Source organism: Nelumbo nucifera, chromosome 1 (genome assembly GCF_055504915.1).
Source record: "Nelumbo nucifera cultivar China Antique chromosome 1, China Antique-T2T, whole genome shotgun sequence".
In the NCBI taxonomy this organism is placed as follows: Eukaryota; Viridiplantae; Streptophyta; class Magnoliopsida; order Proteales; family Nelumbonaceae; genus Nelumbo; species Nelumbo nucifera.
Window position 1 is genome coordinate 121,665,070 of NC_142649.1, and position 13,672 is coordinate 121,678,741.

Consider the following 13,672-nt stretch of genomic DNA (forward strand, 5'->3'; position numbering starts at 1 on the left):
TTTATTATATGATACCGTATGTACAAGAGCAACCGCAACCAAACCGTATTTACGGTCTACCAGCAGATAAGAAGCAATCAAGCAAATATCTCATTATAGTATTTTTCATTCAATAAGCAATAACAATCTCCCCGTTGGATCCTCGTTATGTTGGGACTTGGGAGACGTCAGTATAAGGAAGCGGAACATAAGCTGTCGATTTCCCAACCAAAAAGCCGATTGCTTCGTCACTCGCTCTTTCTGGCGTTTGTCGTTATGCCTTATGCGGGAAAAGCTTTTAATTTTCAATTATATAACTTTAATTTTTCAGATAAATATCTAAATAACTAGATAGATCATAGATCATAGCTGGTCTCCTATATCCTTATTTCTTTTGCTCTCTATTAATTTGATTATTTTATCTAACAATTTATTTATTGGTTGAGTGATTTCATTTTATTATCCTGATTCAGTGATTCCAGTCGTCCACAGCACAAGGCCACCACTCTCTTCAAAACGGTTGTTACTACTGACTCTCTCTATTTGGCGTCTCAACAGTTTCTTTTGGGTTGGTTCTCCGTTGAGCTTTCACTTCTTGTCCTCCCTCTCTCTCTCTCTCTCTCTCACTGAAACCTACGAAACACCTCACCAAACCGTCCGAGCGGTTGCCGTTGGTTAGGGTTTCTGAGGGAACTCATTTTAGGGTATTCCAAGAAAGATCCGTCTATGAGGAGGGCCATCTTCCGCTGTTTCTCTTTCTTTCAGTCTACCTGATGCCCAAGCCTTGTTAGTATACACCAGAAGAAGAGGAAAAAGCGAAGGAGTCAGGTGGGCTTTCCATTAGGGTTTAGGGGCTAGATTTCCGAAATGGAGAGGAAGCAGGGGTTCTTCTCGGCATTAAAGGAAGAGGTGGTAAGAGGGTTATCGCCGGCGAGGTCCAGGGCCAGGAGTCCGGCTAGAAGTGCGTCCCCAATGTCTGGACTCCTGAGGCGGAGGAAGCAGTACGTGGCCTATCCTGAGCCGTTGATCGCAAGATCCGGAAGTCTGAGGCCGGTGGGGGAGACACTGACACCATTGATGGAAGGACCTGATCCCGATGGCTCCGACGGTAGTGATTTGAAGAAGGAAGGGTGGGGCCATTGGATGAAAGGCCAGCTCTCCAGGACGCCGTCCGTCTCTTCGTCTCCTTTCAAGCGCTCCGATCTGAGGCTTCTGCTCGGTGTCATGGGTGCACCTCTCTCCCCGGTCCACGTTAGCTCTGCCGATCCTCTGCCTCACCTTAGTATCAAGGACACCCCCATTGTATGTCTCTCTACCTCTCTTACACCTACCCATTTTTCCTTTTTATTTCTTTTAATTACTTTGCGAGTTCTTGTTTATGAAATTGTCCTCTTTTCTTCAGTGATATAAAAAACCATCTCTTCTCTTTTTAATGTGGTTTATTTAGTAATTTAGTGTACAGAGCAATTAGATTTCATTCATTCAATCAATCTTTCGTTTTTTACCTTTTTCTGCTTCAAGTACATGGGATGGGGCTTGTATTCATATCTCGGAGTTTCTGGTTTTTGGAAGTCTAGATCTCCACGAGAGAATGCCTCTTAGGTGCCTTCTTCTATTGTGGTAAAACTTAATGCGGAAGCACTGGTTTTTTTATTTGTTCTTTTTTTATTTGTTATTTTAGCAATCCTTTGTTCTTTGTTTTATAGTTACCATTTTTGTTAGGGAGATTATTTCTATATTTTGTTGGATACTTGGAATTTCTGAGAGAAGGGAAAATGAAAATGGATGTCTCTGTGTTGCGCGCGCTACTTTTAGATGAACTTGGAGTCCAAATATTTGCAGATTTGCGATTTTAAGGCATGCTGTTCATAGCTGGAAAGATTTTATGTGAATTGGGGTGAGGAGCGGGGGGTTCCTTAATGGGCAAATGCCATATAATGTTAGGCCGTGTTGCATAACGAATTGATCCCAATGCGGGTTCTCGACCGTCTACATTACCATTTAGTGAGACCCCTCTGAATCGGGTCAGTGTTTATATTGCAGGAAACATCTTCCGCTCAGTACATATTGCAACAGTACACGGCTGCATCCGGAGGGCAAAAGCTGCAGAGCTCCATTCGCAATGCGTATGCCATGGGAAAGGTCAAGATGCTAGCCTCTGAATTCGAGACAGCAACAAAGGTCATGAAGAACCGGAGCCCTTCACGAGCTGCCGAATCGGGCGGGTTTGTTCTATGGCAGATGAACCCAGACATGTGGTACGTGGAGCTTGCGGTTGGTGGCAGCAAGGTTCATGCTGGCTGCAACGGAAAGCTTGTCTGGAGACACACCCCTTGGCTTGGTGCGCATGCCGCAAAAGGGCCTGTTAGACCCTTACGTCGTGCGCTTCAGGTGAAGTTTTCTCATTTGCTCTGCATCGGCTGTAGTTTGACTTGTTTCTAGCCATCTGTTCTAATTCAGTTGTGGGTTTCAATGTTCTTCTTCAGGGTCTTGATCCAAGAACCACTGCCAGTATGTTTGCTGATGCAAGGTGTATTGGAGAGAAGAAAGTCAATGGGGAGGATTGCTTCATCCTCAAGCTCTGTGCAGATCCACAGACGTTGAAGGCACGGAGTGAAGGGCCAGCTGAGATAATTAGGCACGTCTTGTTTGGCTACTTCAGCCAGAGGACTGGGCTTCTTGTTCACATGGAAGACTCCCATCTTACCCGTATCCAGTCAAATGGAGGTGATGCCGTCTACTGGGAGACAACCATTAATTCATTCCTCGACGATTACAGACCGGTTGAAGGGATCATGATTGCCCACTCGGGACGTTCGGTAGTTACCCTTTTCAGGTTTGGCGAGATGGCGATGAGTCACACCAAGACAAGAATGGAAGAGGCATGGACAATTGAGGAGGTAGCATTCAATGTTCCCGGACTATCAATAGATTGTTTTATCCCCCCTGCTGATTTAAGGTGTGGCTCCATCAGCGAAGTGTCCGAGCTACCTCGTGGAGAAAGAGGAAAGGCCATGGCAGCTGCAGCATATCGGGCCAAAGTCGCTGCACTAGAAAATTCACATGATACCAACCTAGATACTGTTGTATGGAAGACGGAAGTCTAACCAGAAATTAGATAGAGAGGTTAGGGCATGTTGTTCATACAGGTAGTTAGTTTAAATTGACTTGACGTTACAAGGTTGCAAAGTGAGTCGGGAATCATCCGGCATCTGTATATAGAGCATAATCATTCGCAGTCGCAGGTCCTCCTCAGCGCCTGAGCGAATCTTTGTACTCTCCATACAGAATAGGAGTGTTGGGGCTCTCGACTTCCTTGTAGGGGATATGATGGAGCGACGTAGGTTTGTTGGAGCAGATGGAGGTTTGTTTTTTCAGTGTACCTTCCATACACGAAGAGAAGGATAATGGTGATACTTTGATGTGTTAAGAGAGACCACTATCCTTTGATGATTCTACTAATTCTCTTGCCTGAAGGCAATCGTCGGCCTTGGGGGCAAGAACCCAACTGGCGGCCGTCATGGGCTTGGCACTAATTCTTCTCTATGTTGTCTAGTCTTTTAGATTTGTACCGTGTGTAGGTGTGGTTGTTTGATGTAAAAGTTGTTTTGGGGTGTGGGATCGAAAAGATTTCTCAGAGTTGAGAAAAGGGAAATGGGTTGGTTACTAGGGAGGGGAGGCTGAAGGCTGTAACAAAAATTTGGGATTCTAATATTGGTTTTTGTATGGATTTGGAATTTCATCCATTCTGCTGAGATGAGATGTAAACACATGTTTTTCATCAGATATTGAATGCTTGTAGAATTACACATGTTTGTCTACTGTTTTTTGGGTGGCCGTGAGTTGCAGATGCTAGCTAGTCTAAGCTGTTCCTAAATCTCCTTGAATGCTGACTTGTGACTATTGAGATCATCTTTGCAGTGTGCCCCTTGCCTGGTTCCGTGATCTTATCATTTCCTTGATGCACGAGGCAGGGCAAAGGGGACATCTTGGTTATTAGGAAAGTAGAAAGGCAGGCACTAGGCAGTGTTAATTTGGATTTTTGGATTCCATCTCCACTCGGCAGCAGGGATGGTGGTGGGGCTTTTACATTTCAGATTTCAGAACTTAATTTGTTTTCTCCCTCACCAAGTCGCCCTTCTGACCGCTGCACCCAAAATCCAATTCCGGATGAAAATATAGAAAAATTAGAAATGTAGAGGGTTCGCATCGTTTTTAAGGAAAGCTTGCATGAGAAATATCATTGCTTCTCAGGGCACGGGGTTAAAGTCCTCACAAGTACCATCCCTTCCCATGTGATTTTCCTTTTCCCTTTCTTCAGTTTCTGTGTTAATCTGATACGTTTACATGCTTTAGCAGACACTTTCCTACTCTACTCCACTACTATTAATTATTTATTTATTTTTGTATGTAATATTCACCAAGGCAGGCGAAAGAAGTTTCCACCCCCATGATGATGATGATGGTATTCCCCCTAATGGTCAAATTCTCCATTGACAAGGGATTTTAAATTATTATTTCTACTTTTAATTTTTTGTAAGTACTGGTGGGAGGATGTGACATGGGATCATGGCAATGTATACGAGGGGTCTCTCATAAATGTCGATACAAACTTAGACCAACTTTAACCATTGTGCTTCACTTTTCTCCAACCACACCTGCTGTTTTTTCGACCCCCTTTAAATGTTTTGGATTTTTTGTGGTTTGTGACTTGTGACTTGGGTGAAAGCAGTAACTGGTAATTCCATTTCAATTCATTTAGGACATCTATGGTTGCTGTAAAAGATAGAAGGGAGGAGTCTACATCTACTGATTTGTCCCTTTCCATATTCTTTTCAGCACATTAAATGGTATTTTCTCTTTTCCTTTTTAATGATTTTGAGGCGTCTAAAGCAAGTCATCCATCTGTACCATTTGCATGTCTTGCCGACTGATAGGATTGATCTAATCCTTGAGATTCTAGTTTTAAATGTTAAATGCTTCTTTTCTCAGTCCAATAGGCCTAAGTTGGTCAATATTAAAATTTGCATCACGTTTACAGTATCAGAGGATGGGATCCTCTGTTCTGTTCCGTTGTGGTTGATGGAGAACAGAATGAGACTGTTATGCCTTTTAATTAAGTCCAATTAAGTTTATTTATTTTTTTTTATGGGGAATGACATCAAATATCCCCTATAGTTTAATAAATAAAACTGAGTTTCCCAGGATTGAAGGTCACAGATTCTATGTGACTTGCAGTGTGATTCGAGCCCCATAGCTTTTACCTCCTTTTCCTTCTCATCCCCAGGCCTTAACCTACATACAGATGATAATAATAAAACTATATCTGAAAAGACCCATTCCTCAGTCCGTATATTGTATCAAGCATGGCCAGCAACATCGGTGTTTAATTTGACCAAACTTTGAAGGATTGTTGCAAACTCTGGAGTTGGAAAGAAACCTACTTTTTTGTATTTCTATTTTACATTGCTTTGATTCTAATATTTAGTTATTGGTTTATCATCTCTTGTATCCTTCTTTGTCCTTAGGTTTAATGAAGCCGGTTCAGGACTCAGGAGGAGTGGGTATACGGAGATGGCTTACCCATAATTCCGCAAACTAACTGAGCCTCAACTGTACAATCAAGAAAGCGTTGGCATTGCTTGTTTTGTTATTTCTTTTCTTGATTGGTATAAAACTCAGCCTCTTAAAATTTGCTGGTTTATCTACAAATCGAATAGATCTTTTTCCATTTTCTAGACATGTGCATTTCGAAATGTAGATAGGAAGAGCTCCATTTAGGTTTCTCATTTGAACTTTTACTTTTTTTGTGTTCCGCAGCTCTAGAGTTTAGGCACACCCATAAGGCCATAACAGTCTGCCCAGCCTCCTATTTAGTCCTCCTATATCCACAGTATCGACAGCGTCCACCTGCAGGCTGCAACAATGAATTAAAGCCAGGCCCAGGGGCCAATACTATTCAAATGATGCCCTGAAAATCATGGCTGTTTTAAACCGTTTGCCATCATTACAATTATTTTAGGACCATTTAGGTTTTTAATGAGTGTAATCCATCTAAAAGTAATATAATGTGCCCAGCTGTTGATGATGCTTCTTCATCTACTTCAGCTCTGCAATGTCTTGCTCTCACTCTCGCTTCTGTCGCTTATGATGGACTGTTGCTTGGGATGAACTTCGTGGCTGGAGAGGAGAAAATTGAGGGGGGTGAAGTAGTTGATGTCCTTCCACCTTGTTACACACCCCGAATCCACTGCAAAATGCACTCACACCAAAACCCCAACTCTTAAATTTCATGCACTGACAGTGACAGTTAATCCAACTGTTGGTTGGTGGTTTTGGTCGAGGAACCAGTTACATTATTTGGAGACTGTGGTTTCACATATCAGCTAATGATGTCTCCCCTTGATAGTGCTTATAGCTCTTCTTCCATCTGCCAACTGGGGCTGCTATAGCTTCTACGTTAGACTTTTTTTTAATACAAATAGACAATTTTTTTTTTCATAAAATGCTCGATTACAGACGCAGATAGTACAAGCAGAAGAATTATTGGCTCTACCTGGTCGAAGGTATTGTATAGCGTATTTTTCAGTTGAAATTTAAGGTTTAAGATTAGGGTTTAAAAATTTAGGAGTTTAAGTTTTAAGGTTTATAGTTTAGTGTCAGGGTTTATAAGTTTAGGGTTCAAAGTTTTAGGAATTATATATAAAAATCAAGAGGGACTCGGATGCTTTTGTCCCACCAGGGTAGCAGCAAAAATGTACTCCGGCTAGTACAATCAATAAAAGTTTAGCAATGTATGGTGGCTAACTTGTGGATTATTGTAGAAGAGATTGGGGATCAAATGTTCTTGCCAAACTCGGCTTTGATTCGAACAGCCTTTAAGTTGCAAGAAGCTGTTTGAATGGTGTGAACATGGGCTTGCACTAGGGTTTGAGAGGTTATAGGTATGGGGAATGGGCTAGCTCCGTTGTGCAGCCCCAGAAAAAAAAAAAAAAAAAAACTATCATGTGATTTTGAGTTCTCTTAGGCGTGGATCCATGATGACTTGATTTTACTGGGTTCAGACATTGGTTCCATCAAATAACGTTATCAGAATGTTTTCACTTTCAACATAGCCCAAACAAAACATGGGCAGTCAATTTTGTTCTATTTTGAGTGATTTTAAGTTTGTGACGAGTGATGACATGGTAAATTCGGAGTTAGGCCCCAACCCCATTGCATCTGGCATACCTTACCCACTGTATTCAATTCCTGCCCCCATCCATTTAATCTTTACAAAAATATGTGAATAAGAAATGGGAGCGTATTGGGTTTGGGGATATAGGACCCATAGATGGGTCTGGAGCCCCAAGATTTTGCCTCGCGTCTAGGATTCCAAAGGTTCAAGTCCCACCAATTGAATGAGTCCCCAACTACCACATTGGCTAAGATAAAATCCTACATCCTATGGTTAACACTCAACTGAGCGTATAGATTTTTGGCCCACTTAATTTCTTAGGTGGGGCCGACCAAATGACTTCTTCCGGCTGTAGGCCCTTTCTACCCAAATTTTATATTTTATCAATAAACATTCATCATAAGAAAATTGCAGTTTTGATGAGTTAGTGTGCAAAGGCCAAAGGTCCAGAAAGAGCTAAAATTTACGACCCTATGCACAACTGAAGGTGTGGGGACTGGGGAGTGTCCAATTAGGGGAAATCTTATGTTATTATTACAAATGGACAATACTAAGCAACTCATAACCTCAAGAATTGGCACAACAAACAATCCCTGTTCAAAGTTTGGTATTTTGTGAATTGAAGGTCCGTGACACACCCTAGCATGTTTGTTCTTGGATATAGAAGAATAAAATATCATGTAGAAAGGTGTCTGTTACATATATTGGGTTGCCACCTCAGCTGCCTTGTATGAAAGTTCTGTATAAATAACCTTTCATGACTAAAATTAGCCTTTTTCCATTTAAGCCCGTTATTCTATTGCTAAATTGGGCCCTGCGAAGGATAAAAGGTCCAAGGGTGGGTTCGTATTGCTATTGAATATCACTGCTCCATACAAGCCCAAGCACTAGCACTTGCATGGCGCTTAAAATTTTAGTACTATGATGAATTGGGCCACCTGTTGGTCTGGACTTCACACTGCCTGTAAGCCCAGAGCCGCAAACGTTGGAGGCTCGGCCTTTCTGACAGAAGGTCCAATTAAGTTAATGGGCTGGGCTAGGTTTGCATAGCAGTCAGTTAGTAGAGCTAGTTTACTATATTGTAGGAGTCTTGAATTGGGTATGTTTGATTAGGTCATCTGGGTTAATTATTTATAGGTTTACACCAATAATTGTCAATTGTGTGCTGTGGACTGCCTTTGAGTATTCACAAAAGAACTCTAATAAGGATGCAACTTAAGACCCTAATAAACCTATATTTAGTAGGCATTGTGTATATGTAAAAGTTTACATATCCTTAATATAGTATAACTTGCTCAATTTATGGCATCTAAAATATCAACCACACACGAGTTAGAACAAACAAACTTGTATCTCCATTCAAAATTCACTTCACACAATGTCAGAATTCTATCTCTTGCAGAGTAGCATTTCCTTGATGGCTCAGGCCATTAAGAGGCCTTGTTCACCTTCCATCTACCTGTTCAAGAAAAGCTTAAAGCCAATTCTAAGGAATAATAAGTGGGTTTTCTATCCAAATGCAATTGATCTAAGTCTTCAGACATGTCTAGTTTCCTGTGCGTCCAATGCACAAACTGTAGTGCCTTTTCTTGCGGATCAGAACTTTCTCAACAAGGAATTTGGCTCAAGAATAAAGAATGTGAGATAAGAAACGTTTCGGCTTCTTATTCCACCCACTCCATCAATTTACTCATCAGCTTTATTTGATCTTATTTTCTTTATTCTCTTTTCACAAAGCCAAAGCCAAATCCAAAGTTGATTTGGATTTTTCAACTTTGATGTTAGTAAGATTTGTAGTGTCTTGGGGAGTGATTCAAAAAGCAAATTTAATAATTAATACTACGGATAATTGATTAACATCTAAGTCTTGAATCAAAAACAAAATGTAATGTATAAGTTGTAAACAAAATGTTACCCAATACTTGTGGTGAAAACAGAGAGCTCATCCTGGGCCTTGGGCCCATGATAAACGCAGTCAGTCAAAAGATGGGCCGGGCTTGGGCAATTCAAAACCAAGTAAGGTTCAAGCAGATGCTGCCATTGTTTTCTATATATGATTTTGTAAAATATACATGTAACTATGTAGTTGGGTACATGATGATCTATATGCTCTTTGAGAACCTCTGCACTGGCTGATTATTCTGCAAAATTTGGGAAATATAAGGTGACAATTTGGTGACTACAAATATATCCACCCCCCTAGGACCACACAAGATATGTACTCAGTGCTTCTTGAAATTGTCGGTGTACTTTAATATTGATGATGTTTTACACTGAACCATGAAGAAGTGATCATTGTACTTTTGAAAAGCGTGATGCGATTGGTGCAAAATTTTATATCAACTTTATCAATGTAGTATTTACATCAATAATCAATATAAAACTTTACATTCGATGAGGTTTTACATCAATTCACAACATAAAACTCCACTCCATCCAATCACTAGCAAAACTGAACCGGAGTGGAGTTTTACATCGATCATGATTAAAAACTCTGTCCAAACGCAAAAAAAAAAAAAAAAAAAAAAAAAAAAAAAAAAAAAATCGAACCAAAATAAACTTTTACGTTGTTTTTTATTTTACCAATTCCAAACACAGCCTAAAAGATCCATGCAGCCCCGAGTCTTCTTCCTTCAGATTCCTCATTCCGTCCTGATAATGAAGATGGGCCCTGTCGATTTTAATAAACTGCACTTCCTCTGTTTGTTAAAAGAAAAGTAAAGAAAAGAAAAAAAAAAAAAAAACTCAGAATTTTAATGGAGATAGGTCCAACCGATTCACTTTGGAATGTCACATGTAGAGCAATTAGGGTTTGTTTATAAATCATGGCATCACGTGAATCGCATAGTTGTGCGAGTTATGGCCCAAAAGCATCAAAATATGAAATACGAACCAAGAGAGGCCAAACTAGCAATCAGACAGGGACATCTTCATTTCTGCACAATGGAGATTGGAGAAGACATTAAGTGCCAGTTTGGTGAAAAACCTAAAAAACCGGAATTTATTATTTACTTTCACCCCCTCCCCCTTCCCCAAAAAAATTGCTTTCTGCTCAAATTTCTTTTAGCTTGTGCTTGGTTTGAAAGAAAAGGCAGAGAAAATAAGAAAAAGATGGGGAAAACTGTACAAGACCTCAAGCTTTTTCATACCATTTCTTTCAAACCAAACACGGCATCAGTGACTTCTGTAGAGCAACTGACCCAAAGCTTTACCCCACCCAAAGAACAAGGTTATGGAAAATTTTCTTTTCAAGTAGCAAGTTTTTCATCTATTTACTAATTTCACAAGAGTATTTATATGTACACCTTCAGCTTCGACATGTTGTCTGTCTGAAGCCTTGGATTGCATTGGATTCCTAGTTTTGTGGGTCAAAAGATCCTTCCACCCATATTTACTTTTCATATGTGCCTTGTTGGTGGTGCAGGATTTCACCTGTTTTACATTTGTACAGTTTGGTTGGAAGCTTCAGCAGGTGGAAAGTAAACTATTGGATTTTCTTTCTTTTCACTTCTATTTCGTGGAAAGACGGGCTTTCGTGGGAAACGAAGCTTGTGGAAAGACGGGCTTTCGTGGGAAACGAAGCTTATTTGTCTTGGTTACTGATGAGTGATGAGGGCGGATTTGGCCCTCCAATGACATCGTGACAAATGACATCTCAGAATAGTTATATGACACTTAAACACCACTTAAGTGACGATTTGGAGTCTCAAATTATGGCTTGTCTTTACCCCGACCTGGTGACCTACCTTTACGCCGACCTAGCGACCTCGACCACAACTTATGTCGGCTTGTAATGCCTCGTCCAGGGTCAGCCTGTAGCACCTCGTCACTAGTCGAAGTGACCTCGAAGCGAGGAGTGACCTCCCTCGAGGGCTTATCGACCTGACTGGGGACCAAGCAGTGACCTGTGAAATGTGTTCACCAACAAATTCGGCATGCATATCCCGACGCTCCCAGGTTTCTTGGAAGTTGGCCCACGTATCGAATGTTCCAGAGGATGGTCAATGTGCATGGCGGTTACTTCTAAGGATCTTGGACCAGTTAGGCACGACCTCTCGGAAATCTCGGATGCAGTGCGTGAGGACCAAAATCAAACAATGCCTATATAAAGGCACCAACCCCAATGACACAAGAGAGAGGCGAGTAAGCACATTCTAGCTCTCATACTTTATGATTTTTTAGCTCGCGATATACTACGAGAGTACTTACTTAATCATCGGAGCGACTTCACCGGGTTAGCCACCCCGAGTCCTCTAACATTGATTCATTGCAGGTTTCTCTGAAAAGCCACCTAGCTCAGCAATCAACCCAACTCAGCCTAGTCAGCTCAGCATCCAAGTTCTCATCCAACAAAAATCCTTCACTTCGACCTCTTAATTATCGGCCACCTGGAAGTAGTTCAAACAACAGGGTGCTACCAAAAAACCCTTCATCAGTTACCAAAACAATAAAATTTTAAAAAAAATAAATCTTGGGTTCATTGACGATGTGGACTTCTATCACACCTAAATCGTCGTTCCCACAATCTCCATTCTCCGATATCTGTAAAATCCGGTGTGGGTAATTGCCCTCATTGAAATTTAAAAGTTTTTGCGGTTAAGAAGAAATTTGAAATTATTTACAATTGCCCCACTCAAATATACAAGAATAACTTGTATGAGACATGCATTCAAGTTAAATCTGAAATTAGAATAAAATAATAAGAAGTTACATAACTCTTATACCCTCTTAAGCATTAATTACCCTTGAAAAGTAAAGAGGTCATCTATTAAGTTTAGTGTTGGAACAGGTAGTTAAACTATGGAAGAGTAAATTGGAGAAATGAACCAGGAGTTCTTCCTTTTATCTCTGTTCATTCTTGAAGAACGAAAGACACTTGATTTTGTTGATGTGTTTTCTCCTTTAGGGCAAGGTTCAAACTACCATACAGGTCCATACTTTCCATTGGGGTTATTGGCCTGTATCTAGTTTCACTTTTGTTTTTTCTTTTTATTTTAATGTTTTTTACAAACTGGTTTAAAAGGGTTGGTTTAAGGCCAACCTACCCCCTGAACCAGGTCGACACCAAAATACCCACTGTGCGGGCATATTGGGAGTCACAGATATGACTCGATATGTTTTAATATTTTAAACCTTGCTTCAGAGTGAGATCTTTCACTTGGTGTTTTACAACTCTTAGTTTCTCTATTGGGCAGAGAGGTTCTCATGCATTTGTAGTTTCATAGTTTATGCAACAATTGTCCTAACTGTTTATGTGTTGTTAGGAACAATATTTTCTTTCTTTTTTTCTTTTTTAGGATAAAAAGATAATCGATTTGAAATTTTCAACATTGTTTGTTAATAAGCCTTCAAACTTGAAAATTATATTTAATTTATTTTTTTATCACAATTTGTTTAAAGTAAAAATATTTTAATTTCAATTTTTTTATTTTAATTAATCAAATGTTATGACTAAATTGTTGTTATTATAATACTTGGCCTTGTTAATCAAAGATCATGGATCCACCACTGGTCAAACACAGACTAAATTAATTGACCGAATTGGGCTACAACATTTTGGAAGGACGCACAAGGATCGTGATTCATCCGTTCATTCATTTATCCCTATGCTTGTTGTGGAGACACCCATAAAATGAATATGAGTTTTCAATTTAACCATTCGCTTGTTAATTGTTTTCTGACTAAAAATGCTTCTGTAATTAGTAAGGGTCGGGTCAGAAGAAATCTGTATTATTATTAAAAGTGTATTAAGTTTGAAATTTTATTTGATTAAAATACTCCAATTATTTGATCATGTTCTAATTGTAATGATAGACAAATGTAATTTGAACTACTATAGTTTTTCTCATTCAATTTTCTCTCATGAAGTATTTCCATTACTTCATTGGATATTATATTAATTTGGCATAATTAAGAAAAATAATTGTGATAAAGAATAATTATTTTTATTGATTATATAAATAAAATACAAATTTAAAACCATTACAAAATGAAAACACATATAACAAATAAGAAACATTTGGACATATATATATATATATATATATATATAATGTCTTTCCTATTAAACAAAAATAATTATAACTCTAATAATATAAAAATATAAAAAAATTGAAACTATATTATTTAGGATAAAAGACTTAAACCTCCTTTCATATTTATAACTTCCCCTTCAGGAAGGGCTAAAACCTCCCAACACTTGTTGGGTGATGCCATGAGACAAAGTGACAAACACCTCCCCTTTCTTATGAAACCATCAAGATCCCTTTGAACATGATAATGATATCATATGCTGGTAAAAACCCAATTTTGCCCCTTACTCAAAACCAAACCCCAATTGAATTTTCTTTTTCTTTTCACTTAGTTTATTGAATTATCTTTTCTCGTCTCTTATCCATGCGTGCCCTACAAGCAAAATTACATGAAAGGAAGGGGAGGTGTTTGTCAATTCTGGTGCAAAGTTACATTACAGGTAGAGTTGGCATCGTCAATTGATGAAATTCCTATTCGTTTCTT

General features: G+C 39.4%; 1 protein-coding gene across 1 annotated transcript; it reads left to right on the forward strand.

Annotated features, from left to right (window-relative positions):
• The first annotated feature begins 242 nt into the window (after positions 1 to 242).
• Positions 243 to 3,790, forward strand: LOC104611670 (uncharacterized). Its single transcript, XM_010278838.3, has 3 exons — positions 243 to 1,281; positions 2,023 to 2,370; positions 2,466 to 3,790. The coding sequence occupies exons 1-3, from the start codon at positions 847 to 849 to the stop codon at positions 3,084 to 3,086; spliced, it is 1,404 nt and encodes a 467-aa protein (XP_010277140.1). The 5' UTR covers positions 243 to 846; the 3' UTR covers positions 3,087 to 3,790.
• Positions 3,791 to 13,672: the final 9,882 nt, after the last annotated feature.

Excerpts from the sequence above, each read along its gene's own strand:
- LOC104611670 (XM_010278838.3), top strand. The coding sequence starts at position 847 with ATGGAGAGGAAGCAGGGGTTCTTCTCGGCATTAAAGGAAGAGGTGGTA. Across the intron at positions 1,282-2,022 it reads GTATCAAGGACACCCCCATT|GAAACATCTTCCGCTCAGTA; the intron begins GTATGTCTCTCT and ends TTTATATTGCAG. Across the intron at positions 2,371-2,465 it reads CCTTACGTCGTGCGCTTCAG|GGTCTTGATCCAAGAACCAC; the intron begins GTGAAGTTTTCT and ends GTTCTTCTTCAG.